General features: G+C 37.4%; 1 protein-coding gene across 1 annotated transcript in view; it reads right to left on the reverse strand.

Moving 5' to 3' along the window:
• Window positions 1–3,722: 3,722 nt before the first annotated feature.
• galnt16 (UDP-N-acetyl-alpha-D-galactosamine:polypeptide N-acetylgalactosaminyltransferase 16) overlaps window positions 3,723–14,741 on the reverse strand; it is a 50,821-nt gene continuing 39,802 nt past the window's right edge. The window contains exons 11-15 of the mRNA XM_037746868.1: window positions 13,307–13,399; window positions 12,433–12,516; window positions 11,251–11,377; window positions 10,232–10,348; window positions 3,723–4,589 (exon numbers count right to left, since the gene is read on the reverse strand). Of these exons, the coding sequence (XP_037602796.1) occupies window positions 4,446–4,589; window positions 10,232–10,348; window positions 11,251–11,377; window positions 12,433–12,516; window positions 13,307–13,399 (565 nt within the window). The 3' untranslated portion in view covers window positions 3,723–4,445. The remainder of the gene's footprint in view (window positions 4,590–10,231; window positions 10,349–11,250; window positions 11,378–12,432; window positions 12,517–13,306; window positions 13,400–14,741) is intronic.

A 14,741-nucleotide genomic window follows, 5' to 3' on the forward strand; every position in this document is an offset into this window, starting at 1 on the left:
CAAAAAAATAGATAAACAAGTAAAAGGATATACACAAGAAAAAAAAAAAAAAATTAAAAACAATTAAACAAAATAGAATCTATTTATATATACATATATATACTGTATACATATATACATACATACACATATAGGCACATGCAATATATAAACATACAAAACCACATATACATATAATCAATTAAAAAAAATCAGTGTACAATTCAGTCATCATCCTATTCTATCTCCCTATTACAATTTTGAGGTACTTTTACTTTGTTGAGTATTTCAATATAATGTTACTTTCTACTTTTTACTCCACTACATTTATTAGACAATTTAGGTTACTAATTACTAAGATTCAGATTATTAATACAAAATAATAAATTATGATATATTGTTATAGATTAAGCTACACAGTAGCAGTATATAAAGTAGTTAAAATTTGCCCCACATTACCAGCTGCAACATTAGTGACGCTTAGACTTAGACATTATTATTTTCTTTTATCAATACCATTTTCATATATGCAGTATGCAGCTTAGCTGCTTCAAAGTTTACAATTAAAGACAAAGTAATCCAAAAACAATAAAAATATCCAATAATAATAATAATAATAATAATAATAATAATAATAATAAAAATAATAATGAACATAGAATATACTTGTACATTAATGAATCACTAATTATAATCCAATAATATAATATACATTATTCTGAAATGAACAATTCTGCATCATGAATACTTTTACTTTTGATACTTTCAAGATATTTTGATGCTAATAGCCTATTTTTGTATGTATACTTGTAACAAGAGTATTTCTACTGTGTGGTATTACTACTTTTACTGAAGTGAAAGATCTGATTACTTATTCCACCATTGATGCTTACTAAGATAACTTTGGTCTCCTATTTTGAAAGTGGGCCCAATGTCACTGTATTCCTTTAATTAAAAGATATGTAGTAGTTTTAATCTTTAACAATAACAATGCATCAACTTTACTTTTATGTGTAAGTTGACAGTAAGTCAATCTTTGTACGTAAAATCAAAATGCACTGAGTAACAGTGATTAAAACTGTGAAATTAAGTGTAAAAAGTACAATATTTCCCTCTGAAATGTAATGGAATTGAAGTATAAACTAGCATAAAATGGAAATATTCAAGTAAAGAACAAGTACCACAAAGTCGTACTAAAGTTCCTTACTTGGGTAAATGTACTTAGTTACATTCCACTACTGGATCTATATACATAATAGTTTTAGATTAAATAACATGTAAAAATACTCAGTTACAAGTTAAAGTAGAGGTAAAATGCCCAAGTAAATTTAAGAGAGTAAATGTACCTGTTTACAGTCACCTGATCCATTCTTCATTATATTCTCTATCTGATATGCAAATAGGAGTCCAGTCAGCGAAACCACACAGTTTAAAGGCTGCTCATTTGGATACAACCACATCGTCTAAATTTCCCTTCCTGTTTTCACATGACTTCATCTAAAGAAGTATTCTTGTCTCATCTTCATCTGTGGCCATGTTTTAATGACTCACACTCACTATTCTGTATTTAAAAACTGATCCCATTCATTGTCATTTTGTCCTTTTTCTCAGTTGTCTGCCATGATGCCTCCTCCCCCTCCTCTCCTCTCCTCCTCCTCGCTCCTCCTCCTCCCCTGATGATGAAACCTCGGCCCCTTTAAAAGGCCACAAGTTTATCAGCATTAACTAACATTCCTCACATAGCTGTGGAGCCTACTAATCTGCAGCGTGGCATGTTTTGTGACCTGGAAGGTTGCAAAACCAACAAAGAAAAACACACCAACAAAGTTGTCAAGCCTGTTATGCTGATGATGTCACGCCAGAGTATTTCTTTGCAGCCGTGAATGTATCTCTCTCTCTCTCTCTCTATCTCTCTCTCTCTCTAAAACACACACTCACATTGTCTCCATCTTCTTTTCACTGACACCCTCCTTTTATTCCTAATTATCATAAATCCAATCTTCTTTATGACTCCTTTTCTTTTTAAACCAGGCCTTCATTCATCAACCTGTCAAGGTCAGAGTCATTAAATGTTAATGTTGAGAGCCTCTAATATATCTGTGAGGATATTCTGCCACCTTGTGGTCACTACATGTAACTTCAGCAACACAACTGCTGCACCCACACAGGTGTTTTCATTTACTGTGATTAATTACACTCCTTTTTTTTTTAACCCTACCTGCATTGAGTTTGTCTCTTCATCATATGTTCCTCATTTGAAATCTGGCATGTTTGAACTTGGAAGAAGTACTCAGATTACTTTACTTCAGTAGAAGTACCAATAAAACAGTGCAGAAATACTCTGTTACAAGTAAAAGTCCTGTATTCAAACTTTTACTTGAGTAGAAGAACAAAAGTATTAGCAACCAAATGTACTCAAAGTAGTATGCAAAATGTCAGAATAATATATATTATATAACTGGATTATATTAGGTAATGCATCATTTTAATGTTGCAGCTGGTAAACGTGGAGCTAATTTGAACTACTTAATATACTGCTGGGTAGCTTAACTTATAATAATATATCAGAATTTATTTTTTGATTATATGTTGTATTAATAATCTGAATCTGCAAAGTATCTAAAGTTGTCAAATGAATGTTGTGGAGTAGAAAGTACAAAATCTCCCTCTGAAATGTAGTTAAGTAGAAGTATAAAGTGGCAGAAAATGGAAATACTCAAGTAAAGTGCAAGTAGCTCTATATTGCAGTACAGTACTTGTGTAAATATTAGGGCTTTCAATTGATTAAAATATTTAATCACCATTAATTGCACATTAATCACACATTTGTTATCTGTTCAAAATGTACCATAAAAGGAGATTTGTCAAGTATTTAATACTCTTATCAACATGGGAGTGGACAAATATGCTGCTTTATGCAAATGTATGTATATATTTATTATTGGAAATCAATTAACAACACAAAACAATGACAAATATTGTCCAGAAACCCTCACAAGTACTGCATTTAGCATAACAAATATGCTCAAATCATAACATGGCAAACTGCAGCCCAACAGGCAACAACAGCTGTCAGTGTGTCAGTGTGCTGACTTGACTATGACTTGCCCCAGACTGTATGTGATTATCATAAAGTGGGCATGTCTGTAAAGGGGAGACTCGTGGGTAACCATAGAACCCATTTTCATTCACATATCTGGAGGTCAGAGGTCAAGGGACCCCTTTGAAAATGGTCATGTCAGTTTTTCCTCACCAAAATTTAGCGTAATTTTGGAGCGTTGTTCAAATTTTGTTACCTTCCACTACTGGAACTGGTCAAATAGATGTCTGGACACTGATTATCTAGCTGTCATTCATGTTTGTGATGAATTAGAAAGAATGCAGCAATAAAACATGAACATTTCGAGAAGTCACCACTGTAAATATTTGCAATGCAAAATTAAGCCATTACGTCAAAAGCTTCTTTGTACTGTACAAGCCATGACAGATAACATATCCTATCCTGTTGCACATTTTAGCTACTGTTGCCGTGGATGGATTTACATTGTAGTTCATGGGAAACCTGATGTGTCTCATACCGATGCTAAAAGGTGCCTTGTGCGTTGGTATCTAACGCCGACGACCATCATTTGACGCCCTGGGAATGAGAACGGGCTGATATTGTATAAAGACATTAATGTAAATGAAAATCACATGCTAGCACAATATTCCAACTTTTTTTTTGCAAATAACTAGAACAATAATTCCTTTGTTACCACATTTTATTTTTCAAACAACATATATAGTACTTGACACAAAAACCATATCTGCTCCAAATATTTACATAAAACTTTGTAGAGAGACAGAAAAAGAAAAACATTCTTTGGGTCCGACCATGCAAAACAATAAATAATGTTCCTGACGGTGCTTTGCATGGTGGTGTCAAGACTGCTGTTGAGCAATAATAAAAAAAAAAAGCTCAGATTTTAGTTGGCTATACATAAAGCTGCCCTGGTCATCACACATGCCTCCACCTAAGACTAGGCAACAAGACAGCAGTGGCTTTGACTCGGAGTAGCTCAGGTCCACCTCGACACATTAGCTACAGTACAGTATGCACTCATATGTGTCGAGGCGATCCTCTCTACTCTGATTTTAAGCACATTGTCGACCAGGATAGATACAGAAATGAAAAAGTGAGATGTGCGACAGTTGTCAGTGAAAAGCTTAGATTACGTAGAAGAACTGCAGCATCCTCGGAGGATGGAGCACTGTACAGAAAAGACCTCAACGAGGCCTTCAAATGTTTTCTCTTGTCACCAATGAGCAGGAGCTTGAAGTCGACATCACAACAGGACAGTCCTCACTTCGTTCATCCCTCGGCAAGGCGACAGACAGTGTGCAGATGTGATCCCCATGAGTCCCTCTGCAGGTCGGGTCCACAATCCGTTCCTCTCTCCTCTCCCCTCGTCCCCGTCCGCCGTGGCTCAGGTGATGATCTGCGGCTCCCAGGACTGGCTCGCCATCTGGGGGCGACACTGCGTGATGACCGGAGGGCCTGTCGGCGTCTGGCTGTCCAGGCAGAGGCCGCTGACCATGTGCTGCAGAGCCGTGCCTTTAGGCTTCCACTTCTGCACACACGGAGAGAGAGAGAAAAGAAAAAGATGGAATTCATCTGTCAGTTTGTTTTATAGAAAGCACGGACGTCTTCTCTCTGGTCTGTATTATTCTCTGGTCATAAATGATGTGTACCAGCGCAGCGGGTTCATGTTAGTGGTGAGTAATGGACTGAGTCAGACCTGGATTACAGTAATCACATGAATGATTGACTTGTTGCACTCGCAGTGGAAAAATCATAGTAGAGCCAGCTGGAGTCACGGCAGCCCGAAGAAACAATTTGTTTTCACTGATAAAAATGTTCTGTGCCCCATTTGTTACTGAGTTCAGCAGCGCTGGAAGGCAACTCAGTATGTTTATTCAAGTACTGTACAGTAAAGTACAAATCTGCAATACTTTTCCATTTCATACTCCTTATTACTTCTACTCCACTGCATTTCAGAGAAACATAATGTACTTTTTACTCCACTACATTTATTAACAATTTTACTTTCCAAATTAAGATTTTTAGATGCAAAAAATATGAGTTTAAAGAAGATGTACTGTTATAAACTACCCAATAGAATATAAAATAGTTAAAATTAGTGCCACCTCAACCAACTACAACAGTAAAATGCTACTTACACATTAACATCAGTAATAATAATCCAATAATATACAATAGTATAACACTCACAGAGGCCATTTTTACGACGGCGTATCAGGGCCATTGTAGATAAAAAATATATAAATTACATATATATTATTCTATATATATATAATATTCTCTGAGATTAATGGAGCAAATTTACAAGGAAAGAAAATCACAAATTTGCTAGAAAAAAGTGTTGTTGTTTTTTAGTAAATTTGCCACTTCAATCTTAGAGAATATTCGTTTTTTTCTCGTAAATTTTAAACTTTATAATCTCGCAAATTTGTGAGGATTTTTTTCTCGAAAATCTGCCACTTTAATCTTGAAAATTCTGAGTTTTTTTTCCGAATATTACCCCCCTTCCCCAGCTCTATAATTATAATTTTTTACTTACAATGGCCCTAATATGCCGCCGTACATTTTTCTGTGTACTTTTAATTTTAATTCACATATGTGAGTCTATATAGGTGTAAGCGTGTCTCTATTGTAGCTCAAATGATAGATTTTTGAAGCAGATACTGATATCAATATATGAGAGGTTAATAAATTCAATAACGATATATCAGCTCATGTGTTTAGATGCATACTAAGCAGGACATTTTGCAGTTGAAAAGTCAACTTGTCGGTGCTTTCTGGTGGACAAACTGATGGAGACACTGTTTCCAAACTACCTCAAATCAGTTTGGTATTTATGTACACATGTAGTATCTGTAGTAAACTGATATCTGCCGCTATATATCGGCTATGCTTATTTATCGGTCTAGCTGTATTCTCTACGTGAATATTTGTTTATACATATCTTATATAATAGTTGTATTTTTTATGTGCAAACTAATAAATTAATTAATTAATACTTGCAATGGGATAGTTTTACTCTCAGTTGCCAATTTATTAGGTATGTAAAAATGTAAATCAACTTTTTATTGTCACACGTACACGGCACAGCACACAGTGACATTTAGTCCGCGTTCAACTTGTACTAGTATTAAGAACATGGAGGTTCATATGTTCAGTTTTTGTTTAAACTGTTTGAGAGTGGTGTTGATTGTAGATTGTGGTATTAGACAGAGAAGTATTTCTTTTATTTACTCCACCCTCATTGATATAAAGGGGTTAGGCATAATATTAGAAACACTTCTCAGAACAGCATCACAAACTGCAGCCTCCGAAATGACCATAACGTTGAAACAAATGTTTTAGCTAGGTGTACCTAATAAACTGGCAACTGAGTGTATATTGCAGTATACCTACTTTTAAGTAAAGGATCTGAATATGCTAAAGATTAGAGGAGTGAGCTTATCACCAAAAGGTCACAGGTTCATATTATTATTATCACACTAGCTGGAAAGAAATAAGGTTGTATTTCTTTTTTATTGTTGTACTTTCTCCTAAAATCTATTTATGGTCATCATTAAATCACTCCTCACTTCACTCTCTCCTACAAATCACTCACAGGATTCTCTGAAGAGGGGGATTCAAACTCCAGTTCTTGCTTACAAACACATCATGTTATGATTGTTTTTATAGTGTAACATGATTTCCGCTGAGAAACAAGTCGGCTGGATTTCTTTGATTCTCCCTAAATCTGATATTGTTTTCAACAGAGACTCTCCAGGGTTGAGTTACTTTGTGTAAAAGTGCCGCAGCGAGTTCGACTAGAAACTTGAGACTGAAGTTAAAAGAGAAACTGTACTACCCATAAAACAGGCTGTCCATAAATCACCAGGTATGAGTGATTTGTTTATTAGCTTGCTGATCAAACAGTTAGAGCCATATAGAGGCTTACAAAGTGTGGAGGTGAATGGGAGGTTAATCTTAAAATCCCAGCGGAGGGAGAGTGCGTATGTGTATACGTGTGTGTGTGTCACATACTGTAAACATGTGCTGTTATATGTGTGTGTGTTGTGCCTTCAAGTGTGTGCATGTCGTCAAGTTCAAACATGTATGAAATATCAGAGTGAAGACGTCAGAGTTTACTCACAATGACAAGTACATAAAGTGTTTATTTTGTGCAACATGAACCGCCGTTTCCATGAGGTTCAACTGACTTTGAGTGCAGATATAGAAGCCAATATATTTGTGATTACGTTGCAGATTGTGTCTGTGATCTGTGTCTTCAAATATGTTTAATTCATGCCAAGTCATTTCCAAGTATTTCATTATATTTATTCTTATTGGAAAGGCTTCTAAAACAGCATTTAGATCAGCGTTTTGGCATAATCTCAGTGAAACCCAAACTAATGAAATTCTTTCAGGATTAGATAAAGAATTTATAAAAAAAAAAAACTTTTACATTTCAATAAAACATTAATGCTGAGATAATAAAATGTTGAACAGCTGTTCCAGACTGTTTTATTCAGCAGTGATCAGGGAAAAGCCTCTGTCATATTAATGATGGATGACATCGACTGAAAAATATTCAATACTGAATAAGAGCTCAGGATCAGGAACTCACATCACTGAAGTTCACGTAACTGAAGTTTTGGTTTAATGCAGGGCTGTCGATCGATTATAATAGTTAATCACAATTAATCGCACAGTTTTTATCTGTTCAAAGTGTACCTTAAAGGAAGATTTGTCAAGTATTTAATACTCTTATCAACATGGGAGTATGTATGTATTTATTATTAGAAATCAATTAACACAAAACAATGACAAATATTGTCCAGAAACCCTCACAGGTACTGCATTTAGCATAAAAAAATATGCTCAAATCATAACATGGCAAACTCATGTGGGCATGTCTGTAAAGGGGAGACTCGTGGGTACCCATAGAACCCATTTTGATTCACATATATTGAGGTCAAAGGTCAAGGGACCCCTTTGAAAATGGTTTTGCCAGTTGTCCCTCGCCAAATTTAGCGCAAGTTTGGAGCGTTATTTAGCCTCCTTTGCGACAAGCTAGTATGACATGGTTGGCACCAGTGGATTCATTATGTTTTTTAGTTTCATATAATGCCAGTATCTTCACTCTAGGTGCCCACTACAATCTAAAAATCGCAAGTTGCGTTAATGCATTAAAGAAATTAGTGGCGTATTATGCGTTATCGCGCTAACTTTGACAGCCCTAGTTTAATGTCATACGTATTCATATTTTTAAAAAGGTACCACCATCACGTGTTGCTTTAAGAGTTAATCACTTCAGTACTCATTCAGAGAGCAAAGTCAAAAACACAAGTACTTTCTTTCCTTTCTAGGGGATTAAACACTCAGGACAAAGAGGCCAAATGTCTCTCACAGCAAGAACCGGGTTGCTTGTTGATGGGCAGATTTCCAAAGAACTCTCAAAGGACTGCGATGCGCCTGCAGAGAGATGAGAGGATGGCCTGGCAAGAGTCCCGCGCACTCATACACATGGTTCGAGTTAATAACTCCCTCTCTGCGATGCCATAAATCAACCGCGCTGCCAAAGCCGGTCCACATGGGATGTGAGTGTGTTCGACATTCACAAAGGGGAGAGAGCAAGGAAGGAACAGGGTGGGGTCTGAAGTTATGGGAGCGCTTGTTCTACTGTATCTATAAAAGTTCTTCCTTTTGGCTGCAACAATACTACTCAGATGGTGTCAGCCTCCTGGCATCATCATCATCAGCAGCAGGCGGGCTGCTTTGCATCTGTCCTGGAAACACCACCTTATCTCCAAATCTCTCATGTCTGAGTTCAACACTGTGAGTGGCACATCAAAGACAAATGAAGCGCTTCATTCCAAAATGAGATAACCATTTGGACGAACTGAGACCTGCTGTTAAAATGACAGATGCAGTGAATTAGCATTAATCTTGCAGTGCAAGATTAAAGCTAATTCCTCTTTCTTTTGTTAACCCTTAAAGCTGGCCTACACTAAAAGATTTTCCAAATCTTAACAGATGTTGAAAATGTGAGAGAGCTCACACATAACAACATCAACATCAACATTTATTTGAATAGCCCTTTACAACAACCAAAGGGTACCCAAAATGCTTTACATTAACATCAGGAAATAACAGGAATAAAAACACAACATATCATAAAATCTGAAAAAGGTACATAAAAAGCATAGGGAAAATGTCACAGCGTTACTAGGTATTTAAAGCCAATCTAAATAAAAAAGTCTTGAGCTTAGATTTACTAAAAGTACTAAGTCAGTGACAGTGCGTAAATCAGGGGGTAACTTGTTCCATAGTTTAGTAGCAGCGACCGCAAAAGCACGATCCCCCCACAGCTTATACCTCGACCTCGGGACTTCTAAAAAAAGCTGACCAGATGACCGCAAAGCCGTGTCATGCTGGCAAAGAGTTAAAATCTCAGACAAATAAGGTGGGGCGAGGCCGTTAGTGGCTTTAAAAACAAACATCAAGAGCTTAAAATTGATTCTAAAGCGAACTGGAAGCCAGTGGAGTGAGTAAAGTACGGGGGGGGTAATGTGTTCACGTCTGGAAGTGTTAGTTAAAAAGCGAGCAGCAGCATTTTGCACAAGTTGGAGGCACGTGAGGGAAGACTGGTTGAGACCAACATACAGTACATTACAATAATCAAGTCTCGAGCAAATAGAGGAGTGCCTTCTCAAGATCGTGCTGAGTCGACATGTTATGTTAAATTTAAAAGTTTTGTTCCTGTAGAGAGCAACATTTGGCCAAAACAGCAACACCACACACTAACAGATTCATTCATGAACAACAAGAGTCCCGACTAGAAAAACAGAAATCTCACAAAATCTCTGACGATCAAACGTGACTTAAGTGTAAACAAATGTTGCGGACGACGGGCAGGAAGAACTAGAGATGTTAGTTTTTGCACTTTGTTCTGAAAATTCACAAAGGATGGATGGAGTCATGGAGACACGTTAAATAAATACTTGTGTTGTTGCCACAAATCAAACAAGTTGATCCTCCATTTCTGAGCTCCATCTTACTACTACTTTCTGCTTCACGTTTTGCATTAGCTCATGCATTAGCCGCGGCCGCCACCATGCCGGTGGTTGTCTTTCCGCTTCAGTCAGCTTAAATGTGCTGTTTCTTTTTTGAAAGGTGAACACTATTTCTTCTTACCTGTCTGGGCTCTTTGTTATTGCAGGTCTCCATCTTGACCTTTGACCCTGCTGTGAAGGCTGAAATGGCCAGGCAGAGGTCCTGCTGCCGGAGCAGCGGCTCTATTAGTTCCCATCGCTGCAAAATACAGAAAAAAAACTGATGACTGTGGTGGCTCAGTGAAAACACAGAGTAGACATGTTCAGGCTCATGTGATTCAAGAGGAACTTCTGGTTTAAATTATTCTTTAATAATTAGTATTACATTTAACATTAGTGCCTTTAATGTTTCTTTACTAAATTCACTGCAATCCAACAGGTTTGTGTTTAAAAGTTTCCAGCTACATGCTGCTAACTCAAAAGGTTAAAACTGTAGACATTTAACTTTAATGGAGTACAGATTTCTACAGCCATCAATCAGAAACCCCGCCTGATTTAAAGATACAGGCTGAAACTGACAAACTTGGCTGCGTTTATTTCCTGGAAAAGAAAGAACTGATCCAAGTTTTTCTCACATTGAACCACATTTTCTTGTCAGCAACATACTCTTGAATCTTTATGTATCACCTCCTGCCTGCTTTAATCTGAGCCACAGGTGGGATAATACCTGCTGTGACGTCCAGCTGAGTTCAACATGAGTAATATAACGTGAACGTCTCGACAGTGACTAATGTTTGACTAACGTGACTGAACTTAAATTAAGGTTTGGCGTGCGGTTCCTCGTGTGATGACGTGTTTATCAGCTCTGTAACCTAGCAACAGAGGGATATGGTTTCATTTAGGCTACAGAGGAGGAACACTGATGGATTATGGCATTAACATGTTGATAAAAATATCATATTATCCAAAAGGAAAGGCATTTATGTTACCATACGTTATCAGAGAAATCACAGAATACATTTTTACTACGTTTTGTACCCATCCAGGCATCCATGTAATGGTTCACATTTGACATTGGACAAACTCCTGCACATTTTCTGGCAGTAATTCAGACTTTACGACCCACAATCTCCCCCTAGTGGTCCCCAGTAGGGTCCTGACCTGCGACTGCGGCCTGATGCCTCCGATGCCCCTGCACTCTGCCAGGCCGAGGGCGTCGGTCCCACGGGTCTCCAGACACAAACCACCTTGTTTCAGCACACTGGACACCGCTTCCTGCTCGGGGACCCTGAGGGAGCCATTGACAGAGAGGAGAGAGAGGCCAACGAGAGCTCTTATTACAGCAATAAAGAACAGATGGATCGAGTCGACCGGTTTCCCTATTGAGTAATTGAATTCACACCACTAAGTAATGCTCCCTATTACAACACATACTTATAAAAATACACAATCACAATTGGAGAAGCCACAGTTATTTGGAAGCTTGGCATGGAGCAGATGCAGCCAGAGAGAAGGGCTGGGTTGGTGGGAGACACACTGATACCACACACGGATGTTCCCATCCAGATCAGATATATTTAGATCCTTGGTTCTGAACTTGGGGGTCATGATAACCCAGAGGATTTGCACAATTCTTTCTGATTTAATTGCATGGGAAGAAGAAATTCTGACTGCGTTTATTACTTTCCTTTCTCTAAACATGGCCTTCTATATTTTGAAATTTGAATTTCATTACAGCTTTATTCTCCACTTTAGTCTATTTTTAAAAAAAACTCTCTACCTCAGTTCTTATCCCGCATTATATTCCATATTTGACATTTCTTAATCCCCTGGTGTCTATATCTCCTATATTTTATTATCCAGCACTATATCACTTTTTGCACTATATTCACATTTTTAATAGTCCTGTATCTCAGTTGTTACCCTGCACTATATTAATTTTTAACAGTTTTCAACGTCTCCTGGTATTTTTATATCTGGTATATTTTTCTTTTATATATACTTTGTACTACTTACTTGTGCCTTTTTACTAATATGTTTGCACTATGGAACTGTGATGCTGGAAACTTGAATTTCCCTCGGGATCAATAAAGTATCCATCTATCTATCTATCTATCTATCTATCTATCTATCTATCTATATATCTATCTATCTATCTATCTATCTATCTATCTATCTATCTATATATCTATATATCTATGAAATGAAGACTGAAAATAATTTCTGCCTCAAATAATCAATCAAAAGCAACGCGGGCAAACAAACAAACCATTCACAAGTACTTTCCATAGAGCTGCAAAGATTAATCGATTAGTTAGTTGTCTCAGTTTAAATGTGTCGTACCTCAGCTCAGGATAGACGTTCTCCATGTACCAGCGGAAAGGTTTGCAGTTCAACTTCCGCCGCAGAGTCAGACGGTCTGCAATGCTACAAAAAGAAAAAACACATGAGGATTAAGAGACATAACGAAAGATAGAGTAGAGAGGAGAAAATGATGTTAAAAATGAGATCTTGATGCAGAGAACTCCAGCTGAACCTACAGACTCTACTAATAGGGTATTTTATTAATAGTGCTGAATCATAAATAACTCTTTTCTGCTAATACCAGAGAGTTTTCTGTTGTAATCCACAAGTGCAGAGTGTTTGTCTTGTGTTTCTCTGGTGTTGGGCCTTTGACACAAATAGAGTTTAGTCCAATAATCTATATTAATCAATCAACACTAAATTAATTGGTAACCATTTTGCTGATCAGTTTATCATTTCAGTAATTTTTCCAGTGAAATTGTCAATCATTCTCTTGTTCCAGCTGCTTTTCTCCGTCATATGACAGTAAACTAAATATCTTATCGTTACATAAAACAGGGAATATAAAGATGCCACCTTGGGCTCTGGGAATTAATCGTTTTTCAATATTTTTATAGACAAAATGATTCTGCAATTAATCAAAAAAATTGTGAAATAAAAAGATCCTTCTTACTAGCTCTATTATCACAAGAGTCTATGTGGCAACAAATAGTTTATGTAAATTATGAGCATAGTTAGAACAACCATTATACCACGTTGATTGTCCGACTGAAACATTAAAGAATGAATAATAATGCGATATACAATAAAAGAGGCAAAATCAGTGAATCTCTAATAATCTCCCTGAAACGTAACCAAACCCGCTGTCTGCGCTGTCCGATGAGAGAAGGAGGTGACAGTAAAATGGACAAACCTGCCAAAGGCCTTGCCCTGGGCCGACGGCCTGGCGGAGTAGTAGTACTGTTTATACTCGTCCATCCACACCTCAGCAGCCCGCCGGGTGTTCCTGCACGGACACAGACACACAACAGCTGCTCAGACACAGTAATGACAGAGCTGCTGGCATTCCTGGAGGCGTCTCTAATGACAGCGTCACACACGGTCAGTCCTCAACATCTCCATCAGGAGGTTCATCCTCCTTAAATTCTAGGGGGATTTGCAAGTGAAGACAAACAAGGCAGATGAGACAGTTTGGTGTTTCAGAGCAATCCGACTTGCAGCAGTATCTTTAAGACAACGTATTTACACAAAACTACAGCAGTATTTGTAAAGAACTGGTACGTACAGTATTGTCTGTGTTCAGGAGGTGATGAAACAAAACTAAAGAGTGAAGAATAAAGCCCCTAATCCATGGGTTCCCAGCCGTTTTTGCACCATTTTTATTATAACTATATTGTTGGGAACCAGCCAAAAACCAAAACTTAGATCTTTAACCCCTTACCATTACATCCCCCTTTTTTTAGAGGGGTCAGGGTGGGGTACAGGGGGTCTTTAGGAGGAGACAGCAGATCAGCAGTAGATGTCACATAGAAGTGGTGTACATCATCTGAAAGCTGGGAACCTGAATATTAACTTGAGATGCAGCTCAGCACTGTGTGTCAAGTTGTTTTAGTCATAATCAAGAAATACAAATAAATAATCAATTAATTAAAATAAATTGTGAAAGTGTATCAGGGCTTAGAAAATTATGATAGAAGTATGATTGTCATTCCCATGCTCACTTACGTCTCATAAGTTGTTGCAGCAATTTTGGGGTTGATACCATTTCTTACATAGATTTGGTGCTAAATTTAACCATTTTTTACTACTCAAGAATTGATCAAAATGATCAAAAGTCCCTCTAAAATACCACATTAAGACACCAAGACGTTGAGGAACACCATAGAAAAAGCCATGCTGTGATTTGGTATCAAAAACTTTTGACATTTAGAGATTTCTGGTGATTGGATGGCGAGCACTTCTGTTGTGGAAACTGCTCAGAAACCCCCTTATTCTCAATCTACCTAGGAAAGCCACCCATCCTCTGAATGCTCTCATGAGGCTGTGATTATCCTAGACTAGAGGATACTAGTATTTTCACACTGGCTTTAAAATTGAGCCGGCTACATCCTCTGAAAGACAGAATAGTGACCTTCGGAGGTTAAAACACACTTGGGTGGCCTGGCACAGATTTGTTCAACCAACTCTAGTTAAACGTCAGTATAGTGTTCTTGGCGGGCGTGAAGGCGAATGATGTGGAAAAATGCTGCTCAGATTACAACTTCAAACAAATTACTGCAAAAATAGCGTATAAAGTTATATAATTATTATTCAGTTTTGTTGCTGAATCATATTTTTTCCTTGCAGAA

The sequence above is a fragment of the Sebastes umbrosus genome, chromosome 16 (assembly GCF_015220745.1).
Source record: "Sebastes umbrosus isolate fSebUmb1 chromosome 16, fSebUmb1.pri, whole genome shotgun sequence".
Taxonomy (NCBI): Eukaryota; Metazoa; Chordata; class Actinopteri; order Perciformes; family Sebastidae; genus Sebastes; species Sebastes umbrosus.